Source organism: Neovison vison, chromosome 3 (assembly GCF_020171115.1).
Source record: "Neovison vison isolate M4711 chromosome 3, ASM_NN_V1, whole genome shotgun sequence".
Classification (NCBI taxonomy): Eukaryota; Metazoa; Chordata; class Mammalia; order Carnivora; family Mustelidae; genus Neogale; species Neogale vison.
In genome coordinates this window covers 209,991,334-210,003,584 of record NC_058093.1, presented here as the reverse complement: position 1 = coordinate 210,003,584, position 12,251 = coordinate 209,991,334, and the positions used below count along the sequence as shown (strand labels likewise).

Sequence of the window (12,251 nt, the reverse complement as noted above, 5' to 3'; positions counted from 1 at the left end):
CATTCTGACAGGTGTGAAGTGATATCTCATTGTGGGTTTGATTTGCATTTCCCTGATAATGAGTGATGGTAAGCATCTTTTCATGTGTCTGTTGGCCATCTGGATGTCTTCTTTGGAGAAATGTCTATTCATAAACTCTGCCCATTTTTAATTGTATTATTTGAGGGTTTTGGTGTTGAGTTACTTAAGTTTTTTATATATTTGGGGTATTAACCCCTTATCCATTATATCGTTTGCAAATACCTTCTCCCATTCAGTAGGTTGCCTTTTAGTTTCGTTGATGGTTTCCTTCACTGTGCAAAAGCTTTTTATTTTGGTGTAGTCCCATTAGCTTGTTTTTGCTTTTATGTCCCTTACCTGAGGAGACATATCTAGAAAAGTATTTCTACAAGAAATGTAGGGGGTTTTTTAAGCGGTAAGTGGAGGATTATTCTCATCAGTATAAAATTCCTAACTACTTTTCTGTAGATAACTAAAACAGTAAGATACTTATTTAAAGGTTACATCCTAATTTACTTACTAGAATGAAATACTTAAAATATTATTTCTTGGTCATCAGACAATGATTGTCAACAAATAATTGCTTTATTTGCCCCCTTTAAGACACACATCTCCTTTGTTGACATAAGTGCTTTTAAAAACAGCCACCTATGATTCCAACATCTTGCCTAGTTGTAGTTGGGATCTAACCCAATGCTTTACCTTCACATCATTTTTTTTTAATAGTGTGTTGAGATTTTGGATTTTAAGTATAAATTATTTCTTTAAAAACATCTGCCAATAAAACATATTGAGAGTACTTACAGTCTACTAAATTTAGGTGTTAGAACTCTACAGGCAGTCTAGTCTACCTGGAAGACATGAATGGGGGAGATATTCTGTCCATTATGCCTATACTTCCATCCCCACTGTATCTGAGATTCTGTCATCTTCTGATCGTAAAGGTGCCTGTCCTCCCTCAGCCCAGGTCATAGAATAGATGGTACTGATAAAACTTTTGGGCTTCCCTGGGGCAAATAATATGTCATATGTTAATAAAATTAATTAATAATAAAATTGGGATCACATTTGCATTTATAAAATGAAGTTGGAGAATTGCCATCCAAAGTTCATGAATTTGGCTAATCTTATCCTATAACAGTATATGTCTTTTCTTTTGTTCAAGTCTACTTTTGTGTTTTTCAAAAGTGTATTAAAATTTTCCTCATTAAAAAAAAAGAATTTTGGGCTGCAGCAAAAATAGTTAACTTCACTATCATGAATACACAAATTAATCAAATCTTTGTAGTAAGCTTTTTCAAAAATATCTTATTGGGGCATAACTTATCTACCATAAAATTCACCCATATAAACTATACAATTCAGTGGTTTTAAGCATATGTAATAAAAATATTAGGACTAATTATTTCAATAGGAAATAAATAAGTTTGTTTTTAAGAAATCATATTTATTGAACTTCTACTATGTGTGAAGCAGTGTTTGCTATGTGCAAGCACCTTTTTTTGGTAGGGTCATTTAATCTTCATTAACAATCTCATGAGATAAATACCATTCTTCCCATTTTACAGATTAAGTAACTGAAGCATAGAGAGGTTAAGTAACTTTCCCAGAATCACACTGCTAGGAAAGTGGCAGAGCTGAGATTCAAACTCGGACATTCTGGCTCCTGGGGCCTCTCTGCAGCTGCTAGTTTGCATTGCCTACAATTGGCAGTATAGTGATGCATTGTGAAACTAGTTCCAAAAGGAGATTTTTTTATCAAGTATTTCACCTGGGGCAGAGATTTTGGTCAGATTTTCATCCTGAAGTAAATTACTTAAGAACACATATATTCTTAAATTTAAAAAATTTTGTACCCTAAAATCATGTTATATTTAAGCCAAAATCCTATGTTTCTTTAAAATGTTTTGTATCTGTATCATGCTGTCATTCTTAACATGTTCTTTAAAAAGTTGTTATTTTTTTTCTTTTATTGTTACTCCATTTCAAGTCTTAGTGATATAATTGAAACTAAGATTCATGGTTTTGTTGTGTTCCCAATTTTTACTCGCTACCTTCTGCCTTAAAGTCTGAAATGTGCCATTACGGTCTTCTTGAATCCTCCTCCCTTTTTTGTCCTCCCTATATATTCCTAATAGCTGAATTATTTTCTTTTTATTGTTTGTTTTCTTTTTTCAGCAATGCGGCCACTTAGCATGTCTTACAGTTTTGACTTGTCAGGTAAAACAAAAAAAAAAGCTCTTTCACACCTGACGTGGGTTTTGTGGTTTCTGTGAAAACATTTCATTCATCTGCTTGTCCAAACATGTCAATGAAGAAAATTGAAAGGCTTCTTCTAAGCTGTGGTCAGTAAGATAAAACATTCTGCTTATTTGAAAACCATGTGCTTAAAAAGAATTAAAACAATAATAAATCTGTTACCTAGGAGGGATTATAGAAGAATCATTATGCCATCCCTGTGGTTATGGAATTTGACTGCCCATCCTTACCTCACTGTTTCTCACCCATACTTTTCTTCTTCTTCGCCCACCCCCTTTATTTTTAAGATTTTATTTATTTATTTGAGAGAGAAATCACGAGCAGGGGATGGGCAGAGGGAGAAGCCAAACTCCCGGCTGAGCAGGGAGCCCAGTGCAGGACTCCATCCCAGGACGCTGGGATCATGACCTGAGCTGAAGCCAGATGTTTAACCTACTGAGCCACCCAGGCACTCCCTCACCCACACTCTTCTAAAGCAGTGATGTCAAAATCTAAAACAGAGCTTTGCCTTAAGAGAATAGAAACAAATTTCAAGAAACAAAGTTTTGACACTTAATCTCTTAAGCATTCAGATATTTAAGTAATTAGAGTCAAAGCTGTCAGCTGCTTCTGCGGATCACCGCTCCTCAGTTGGTAGGCAGGAGCGCTTTGGTGTCCCAGCGCTCCCTCTGGATAGAGCCTGGTCGTGAAGGCTTCTGAGCGCTATTTGAGAGTATAGAAATACAGATAATGTTCTAATGGCTTTGGTTGTAAAATACAATTGACCCTGAACAACATGGATTTGAACTGCTCAGGTCCACTTATAGGAATTTTTTTTTTATTTAAGAGTTGACGGCAAAAGCTATACATTTATTTACAACTGTCCACCCCAGTCTTCATCAGACCAAATGGAAGGCAACTAACCTGCTGCCCTCCGAGGACCCATGACGGCCCAGTGAGGCCTGTTGAAGTTGTCAGCAGGTCCCAGGGACCCAAGACTGAACAGCACTGCAGCTTGCCCCCTGTTGCTGACAGGATGGTCTATACCCAGGGCTGGTGGACAGGATGCTGAGCTGAAGCAAGGCATGTCCCAGAGAGCAGGATGGTGCTGCACAGGGAGCCCACATGCCCATCACCCCTGCTCCCTAGTCCTCCATGCATGGAGCTCAGGGGCTGTGCGGGCTGCTGCCGGCCTGGGGCCCATCCCTACCAACATGGACTCCACGCCTCCCCCTCATGGGTGGCCGCCATTGCAGGCCAATGGGGCAGCTATACTGCATCCCCAGGCCATTGTGGCTGCCTGCCCACCAGGCAGCTGACTCTGCCAAAGCCCCCAGGCTGCAAAATATCACATACATCATGGTACCAGGCCCACTGCTGCCTCCAGCCTGGCCTGACCTGCCTTTACACAGATTTTTTTCCGTAAATGTGCCTAGAGGACTGTGAATGCATTTTCTCTTCCTTACGAGTTTAATATTTTCTTTTCTTTAAAAATTTTTTTCTCTAGCTTTACTGTAAGATTACAGAATACACACACACACACATATGATACATATAACATACAAAATATGCATCAGTTGGATGTTTATATTATCAGTAGAGTTTCCAGTCAACAGTAGGCTTAATTAGTAAAGTTTTTAGAGAGTCAAAAGTTATTTGCAGATTTTTGACTGGGGTGGAAGTCTGTACCCCTAACTCCTGCCTGGCCTTGTTCAAGGATCAACTGTATAATTAGTGTGTTCTGGGTTTGCAGTACAAGTGTAGATCCCTGCTGTTAAATGGACAGCGATTAATAGTGAAACATAACCATTAATGACTAAATTTGATCTCTAATATCAGTCCCTTTTTAAATGGAGCTTTTATATATGAGTGAATTTTCAAAGCCAATTTAATCCAAATAAAATATTTTACAAGTGAGAATTTTTCATTTTGGAAGCTGGTTTTTTTTTTTTTTTTTAAGATTTTATTTATTTTAGAGAAAGTGCAAGCATGAGCAGGGGCGGGGCAGAGGTAGAGGTAGAAGCAGGCTTCTGGCTGAGCAGGGAGCCAGATGTGGGGCTCTATATGGAGCTCGATCCCAGGACGCTAGGATCATTATCTGAGCCGAAGGCAGACTCCAGCTGAGCCACCCAGGTGCCCCTGGAAGTTGTTGTTTTGAATGTAAAATGAGATAAAATTTTGACACTAATATTTTCTTCCAGTTTTCTTTCATATGCCCTGAAATTTTTGACATAGCTTATATACAAATTCGTATTTAAAGAGCCAAATAGTTCTTGTATCCTATTCTGTTTATGAAAATTTACTGAGCACCTTCCAACTGCTAACTAGTTCCCAACTGTTTTTAAATTTCTCTTTATATTTCCAGGTCTCAGGTATCACTGGCACTTGTGCTCTTGAAAAACTCAGATAAATATTTTACAATCTTCACTTACTACTTTTGACTGACCACTGAAGAGCTTTTTCTATTTTCTTTATCCATTTGAAAATTTTTATTTTACAACCATTTGCAGAGTAAATGTTGTAAAAGAAGAAAAAGAAAAACCTTACCAAAATGTTCTGGAAAATAAACTCAGAAATGTTTTGGTACATATTTGTTACTGATAATCTCCAAAAGTTGGCAGTATATATTTTAGAGACTGTGTCTTTTTCTGGAGATGTTTCCATCAGTTGGACTACAAAGGAAGTGGCTGGCTATCTAAGCACATTGACTCTTGTCTAACATAAATTAAGCACACGTGGCTGATCTGGACAGTTTGCATGCCCGCACACACGTTATATAGAAGTGTATTTTTTGTTCTTATAAGTTATATGGTGGCTTCTGATTTGGGAGGAAAGCTCCTAACCTCCATGATATAGAAGAGTAGCAAAAATTGTATTGGCTTTCAACTGCTTTTCGTTTGCTACTTTCAGTGCACTTCATGATTTCCACATGCTTCATTCTCAATTTCTTGTGCTAGCTATTTTTATGTTTTCATTGTTGCATTTTTACTAATCAATTAAAATATCCCAAATAATAAATGGAAAAAATTGATCCATTCTTTTAACCTAAATAAAAGGATTGGAAAAAGTTGTTCTCGAAGTTGGGAAATTAACACACTAAGGAGCAAGTATTTAAATATGTAGTATAGATAATGCCTCTGAACTTAAATATAGAATAAGACGTAATGAAGTATTTTCTGCTGCTTAAGTATGTCTTAGAAATATTAATGCCTAGTGGAAAATCTTAACAATCCATTCAACTTTAAGGTAAGTGTAATTTATTTTTGCAGTGTAAATAATGAATATGTAATCCCTATCACAGTCATATTTCCTCCAATCAAGTAAGGCAGCAGTTGGGTGAATCTAACATATATAAAGATATTACAGAAAGTATTTAATATCATGGTTATGCATTTTAGATTGAACCTGAGGTATGTGACTTCTGAAGCCATATCTAGCATCTTAAATGTTTTTGCTTATTTATAAATATCACCATTTTTTTCTGAAGACATTCCATCTTATATAGAAGTATAAAGTCTTAGTCAAATCCTTGGTTTTCTCACTTGATACATTGAAGTAATAATAAGGATTTCTTCATTGGAACAGAAAGTTATTAGTAATCAAACTACTTAAAAATTTCTCTTAAAGATAAGTTCCACTGAGTCTTTTACAAATATATAGTATGAGGTAAAATCACACACAGTATTTAGTCTTAAATGTGGAGATCATCTTGAAACCTGTTACATAATTTTTTATCAACTCCATTTATCTCAAAGCTTTGAATTCAGTACAAGGTTATTATTTCAGTCAAAGAGTTCAGTTTCAGTCAATGAGCTCAAACACAATTATCAACTTCATAGTAGTGTTCAGACAAGTAGAGAGCTATTGGGTCATTTCTCAAATCTCCTGCATTGAGAATGAAATGAACTCACGACAGCCACAGTCACTCAGCAGTATTCCCTAAACTTCAGGTCAGATTTTTGCCAGGCTTTAAGTACCTCCAGCATTATTTAAATTATTTTAATATACTATCAATGACCTTTTATTTAAAATTTTTCTTAAGGAAAAACATCCATAAAGCCGCACATCTGATATAATTTTTTCTGAAGCATTAAATATATAACCATTAAAACTTTCAGTATTCCTCCATGCACTACTAGTGGTCTCAGCCATAGGGAAGCTCTTGGAGGAATGGAAACGTGAGACCCACCTCAGAAAGCCGATGGTTTCCCTTCTTATGGTACCTGCAGTGTGGGCAACTGAACTTGGAATCTGGGCAGCTAAGAGGAGACAAAGATGTGTGTGTTTTAACTGTATGCTTTCTCTTGAAAGCCTAATACCTACAACAACATGAGCAATTCTATAGGAAGTGTATAAAATAACTATAGAGTAAGATCTTTTAAAATATGCTTCAATACTGTATTTGAACACTACCTTTTTTCTTGAATAGAAATTAATCAGTTAGCCTAATCTTTTCCTTTTTTGCTTTCTGGAGAACTTCTCAATTATTCTGTGAAGTGTGGCAGCCTACTGCTCTCTACACCCCCCTAAGAAAGATTTATTTAAAGCTTTTAACCTTTAAATTTGTGTAAAAACTTCCTGCTTTTGCCCTTTAGTCCCCCTCAGCACAGCCTCTCCCCCAGTTATATATATATATTTTTTTTAAAGATTTTATTTATTTATTTGACAGAGAGGAATCACAAGTAGATGGATAGGCAGGTAGAGAGAGAGAGAGGGAAGCAGGCTCCCTGCTGAGCAGAGAGCCCCATGCAGGACTGGATCCCAGGACCCTGAGATCATGACCTGAGCCGAAGGCAGTGGCTTAACCCACGAGCCACCCAGGCGCCCCCCCCCCAGTTATATTTTTGTTATAGCTGTTTAACATCTGGAAGGGTAATAAGAAAAGTAACACATATCTTGTCAAATTTTTTATGAAAATTTCTGTGTTAAATAAATGATTGACAGATCTGCCCATCTAATGATTGACAGATCTGCCCATCTTCCTTTTCTTCCTTTCCTCCCTCCTTCCTTGCTTACTCAGACCCTTTCTTCTCATTCACAAGGGCATGTGCTCTGACCTTCTTGATCTCTAAAAATAGCAAAAAGTATAAATATTAAGCTAGATGCATATCATTTATAATAATTTATGTGGTTATTTTAATAATGTCAAGTAAGGTTATACTAGAACATGCTTATTCACTGAATGTTTCCTGGAAATTCACCGCTTATACTGCAAGTGTATAAAAATTGTATGTTGGGAGGGAAACTGCTGTATTTTACAGTAACTGCAGTTATAGTGTTTTCCTTCCCTCCCTCCTATCTTATTTCACTTTCATGCTTAGTGTACCCTTTACTTTCAACCGCAGGAGTTTCACAGACTATTTGTTCCATGTGCAAAGATCAGTTTCATGATGTTGGTCTGTAAATTAAATTATGCAGTGACTTCTTTATTTTTTTACTTTTTTTTTTTTTTGCTTTTAATTGCTCTAATTTGTTAGTTTTAAACTTTGTGTTTGACACATCATTTGAAATACTGAAGAAAATTGGTTCCACTTGCACTGAAAGAGTGAGTACAGGGTACAGGGGCAAAATGGTGGCCTTTAGAATCAATACTAACAAAGAATCAAATATCACCTGCACCACACGGTAGCTGGGTGACTGGCTGAGTCTCCCTGGGTCTCGATTTACTTACAAATGGAGGTAAAAATCAGTGTCCGCAATTGCCAACGTTTATTGTGTGTTACCTTTAGTACACACAATATTGAGTAAGTATTTTTATATGTACTTGTTCATTTCATCTTCAAAAGGAGCCCATGTCTGTTGTTAGGCCCATTTTACAGATGATGAAACAAGAGGTTAGGCAATTTCCTCATGGTCAGACAGGTAGCAGCAGAGCTAGACTTTGAACCCAAATCATCTGCATCTTACATTATAGTAAGGTATTATCTGTACTCTATATTCTCCGTACTTTCTATTCTGTGCTGTGTGCTCTAAACTCTATAACCTGTTCCCTGTACTATGTACTCAATACTCTACTTCTGTATTCTGTACTCTATGCTTTGAACTCTCTAGTCTGTACTCTGTACTATATATTCTGTACTCTGTGCTCTATATGTAGTCTGTACACTGTTCTGTATACTCTATGCTCTGTACTCTGTGCACGCTATATACTGCATTCTGTGTATACTCCATACCGCTTACTATACACACTCTGTGTGTTCTGTGATCTGTACTCTATACTGTGTGCTCTAGTCTCTAGTCTATATTCTATACAGTATACACTATGCTCTGTGTACTCCCTGTAGTACTGTATTCTCTGTACTCCCCTCTGTACTACATACTCTAGATTATATACTATGGCCTTTAATGTTTTCTTATCACATGCAGCATCCACACTTGTTACTTCTATAGATGATTTGTGACTTGGACATAAAAACTAAGCCATATTTATTTATATTATGTTTTCAATCCAAAGAACACGGATAATTTTGTCCTGTCCAGTATAAGCTATAACTTATACTGGTTGCATTGTCCTCCCGTGGTTTGGATAGATTTTTTGCGTGGCTGTCATTCTTTCCTAATGGATTCTGTCCTGTGATGCTTCTAAGCCTGTTCACGAGTATGTATTGAGTGTCTTCTTTGCATATATACTTCCATCCTTAGGTATTTCTAATGTTTATTTCTCCCTGTAAACTTCCATACATAGCTATGCACTATGAAAAATTAAATTGAATGAATAATATACATATTCAAAATAAATTCCTTCACTTACAAAAAATATACTCTGTCCTATACTCTTTACTGTATGCTATATCCTATATATTCCTATACTCTGTACTGTATATTCCTGTATATTCCATAGTCTGTCCTGTGTGCTCTGTGTACCTTGTACACTATGTGAGAGTACTGTGTACTCTCTATACTCTGTGCTGTATGACATACTCTATAGACCCCATGCTCTGTACTCATACATTGCGTACTTTGAGCTCTGTGCTCTACATACTCTGTACTCTGCTGCCACATTTCTTTGATCTGTTGTATTGCCTTCACACCCGGATCTGAATTCTGGATCATCTAAATCAGCTTTATCAAAGCAAACGTATCCCAGGTTCTTTGTGTTCGTGTTTATATAACTATAGATTATTCACGATTTTTAAATTAGACCATTCTCAAATCTTAAAGTCATATGCCTGCTATCGCTTTGTGTATGCCACACTTTGGTCCATCCATCACTAGCTCTTCAGAGACTATAAAGTGAAACTAGCCTCTCTGGGTCTCTGCAAGATTAAGAAGGTATAGTCAGTTATCTGGATTCGTTCCAGCTCTAAATTCTAGTGTATAAATGTGAATATAGTATTCATGTAAATGTTCTCTTTAACCTGACAGTTAATATCTAACAAAAATGTTTTATATACCTAGGCATTATTATATCAAGCCTCTGTGTTGTATTTGTGTTAAACTTTGTGTTTAACCAGGTCTTTGTTGGAACAAGGTGACATTTCCAAGGGAAATGCCATGTCACCTGGCTTGTGTGGTTTGTGCTCCCAAGTGCAGGTACTTAGGAAAGTGCATTTGGTCTACTGATTACCTTTCTTAGCTTGAGAAAAGGTAAGCTTTTGCCTTTCTTTTACCAGATGTAACTACCCCTGAATCTCCAAAGACTGCTGTGGAATCATCAATGGTGAATGGAGGTTTAACATCACAAACGAAAGAAAATGGGTTGAGTGCGGCACAGCATGTGCCTTTGCAGAGGAAGAAACTCCTCAAAGCCCCAACCCTGGCTGAGCTGGACAGCTCTGACTCTGAGGTGAGTCCCATGACCGCCTGGTTCACACTTCTTGACTCCATGTTCAGAGTGCAAGCCCTCTCTGACCTCCTCTACTAGCCATGTGGCCTTGGTTGTTGCTTAATCTCTTCCCATCTTTCAGTCAATAAAGTTGGGACTGAAATTCATTTGTTTAGCAGGAAATGAAGCAGTGGGTTACTTACTGTTTTTCAGGAAAGACCAGTACAGTGGTCATAGTTGATAGAATAAGTTCAGAAATATTTGTATGGTCTTAGATTACGGTACTAAAAATAAGTTTAAAAATGCAAACGTATTATCTTTAGGATATTTCCCTTTGTTTTGGGGAAGGAAAAAGAAAAATATTTTTCCATGGATTCTTCTCTCTCTCACACACACACCTACCCATAGTGAAGCTTGTTCTTTCAGTAATAGTAATACCAATGGACGTGTCTGCAAAAGAAAACTCTGCTAGTCTTCTCCAGATTTCATCTTTCCCCTGCTGCCCTTTGAAGGAGGATCTCGCACGTCCTATCTGTTTTCCAGAAACTCTCAGGGTGCTGGTGCTTCCCAAGTCTCTCTCTCCAGCCCTTTGTCTACAGCATCAGTATTGTATATCTCCACTGTGTAAAATGAAATTACATCCTTGCCTCCCTCTTCCCTCGGGGCCTGCCAGACACAATAAACACACACAGCCAGCCTCCCGGCTTCTGTTTGTTGTCGTGGTTGCTGGCTCCATCCACTCCATGTTCATCCAAGTTAGAATTAAGGAATTATTCTTTAATCACCCAGACTGGTTTCTGAGACAATTCTGGTCTGGCAGCCTTCAGTACCACCTTGGAGCAAAGCAGCAGTGAAGGAGCAGTAGTAGTTCCAGAAGTGACCTTGTTCCAACAAAGACCTGGTTAAGAGTCACTGGTCAGGATGTAGAACTAGAAAAGGCCTAGTTTAGTGAGTGTCAGAGACTAGTAACTGGATCAGACAATACAAACAAGCAAGTTTCAGAGAGCAGGCCTGGCAGTCGTTTGAGAGATCAGAGACCATCAGGATCCCCCAGCCAGGCCGAAAGTGTTTAGTTGAGGGAATGGACGTGACGGGGCAAGCAGAGTAAGAGTCCACACCCACTGACTTCTCTCTGAGGAGATCTGATCTCCCAAGTCCCCTGCTACCTTCTGAGTGTCTTTGTGATTCCCCTGGGCCAGGAACTGAGCCTAACGAAGAGTAGTTTTCAAGTAGTGAGAAGTTGGGTGCAGCTGCCTGTGGTGGGCATGCAGGGGCAGAGGACCCCCCAGCTGCTTCTGGGAGCAAATCCCAAAGGCCTTGCACCATGCCAGTGTCCTCACCACTTCTCTGTTTCTTACTAACTAACTTGCACTCACCTGGCTGCCCCAGGATGGGCTCTTCGTTGTTCACAGTGGAAGCAAGTCAGAACAGTAAAGAGGAATGGTGTGGAACATGTAGACATGCTCAGAATTCTGTAAAATTGGGCTTTAAAAATGTTTCTGGGGGGGACACCTGGGTGGCTCAGTGGGTTAGGCCTCTGCCTTCGGCTCGGGTCACGATCCCAGGGTCCTGGGATTGAGCCCTACATTGGGCTGTCTGCTCAGCGGGGAGCCTGCTTCCCCCTCTCTCTCTCTGCCTGCCTCTCTGCCTACTTGTGATCTCTCTCTCTCTCTCTCTCTCTCTGTTCAATAAATAAATAAAATCTTTTAAATTAAAAAAGAAAACGTTTCTGGGGAAGGTGGGCTAAGGTATGTGAGGTGGTGTGTGGTGTTTTCTGCTGTTAAAATCAAGGTGGCACTCCCCTCATAATTTTTTGGGACTACTGTGTATGGCTCCTTTTTCTTTTCCTAAGAGATACTCTTGGCTTTTATTTCTTGGCCTTCCATAGGCAGAAGGAGGGCATTCTAGTTGCGCACTAGCTCTTCTGGCGATTTGTGTGACCTCTACACCATGTTCAGGGTTGGGGCTTTGGTTACATTGCTTGATTTATTCTTCATGGTATGTACCAGGAGTGGGGAGGTCACTGTTCAGACCTTCTTTGTTGGAACTGTGTGGTTTACAGCCTTTTTTCATCTCCTGTCCTTTGACCAGATCCTTTGTATGGTAGCTTGCGTGAAACCAGTGCTTTTAGCAGTAGGTTTTAGGTAAAGCCATTTTTTGTGAATGGCTAAGTGAGTTCTCAAAGTCGCCTTAAATAAGTAGGTCGGAGAGAATTTTCATGATTTCTCTCACATAGTCATAGGTGAAT

The 12,251-nt window shown here is 38.5% G+C and overlaps 1 protein-coding gene across 4 annotated transcripts in view; it reads left to right on the top strand.

Moving 5' to 3' along the window:
* Positions 1-12,251, top strand: part of SPIRE1 (spire type actin nucleation factor 1) — a 187,163-nt gene that overhangs the window by 150,873 nt on the left and 24,039 nt on the right. For 2 of the 4 annotated variants that reach the window (XM_044243648.1, XM_044243650.1), the window contains exons 9-10: positions 2,179-2,220; positions 9,852-10,024. In XM_044243648.1, the coding sequence (XP_044099583.1) occupies positions 2,179-2,220; positions 9,852-10,024 (215 nt within the window). The remainder of the gene's footprint in view (positions 1-2,178; positions 2,221-9,851; positions 10,025-12,251) is intronic. The other 2 variants (XM_044243649.1, XM_044243651.1) reach the window with 1 other exon arrangement.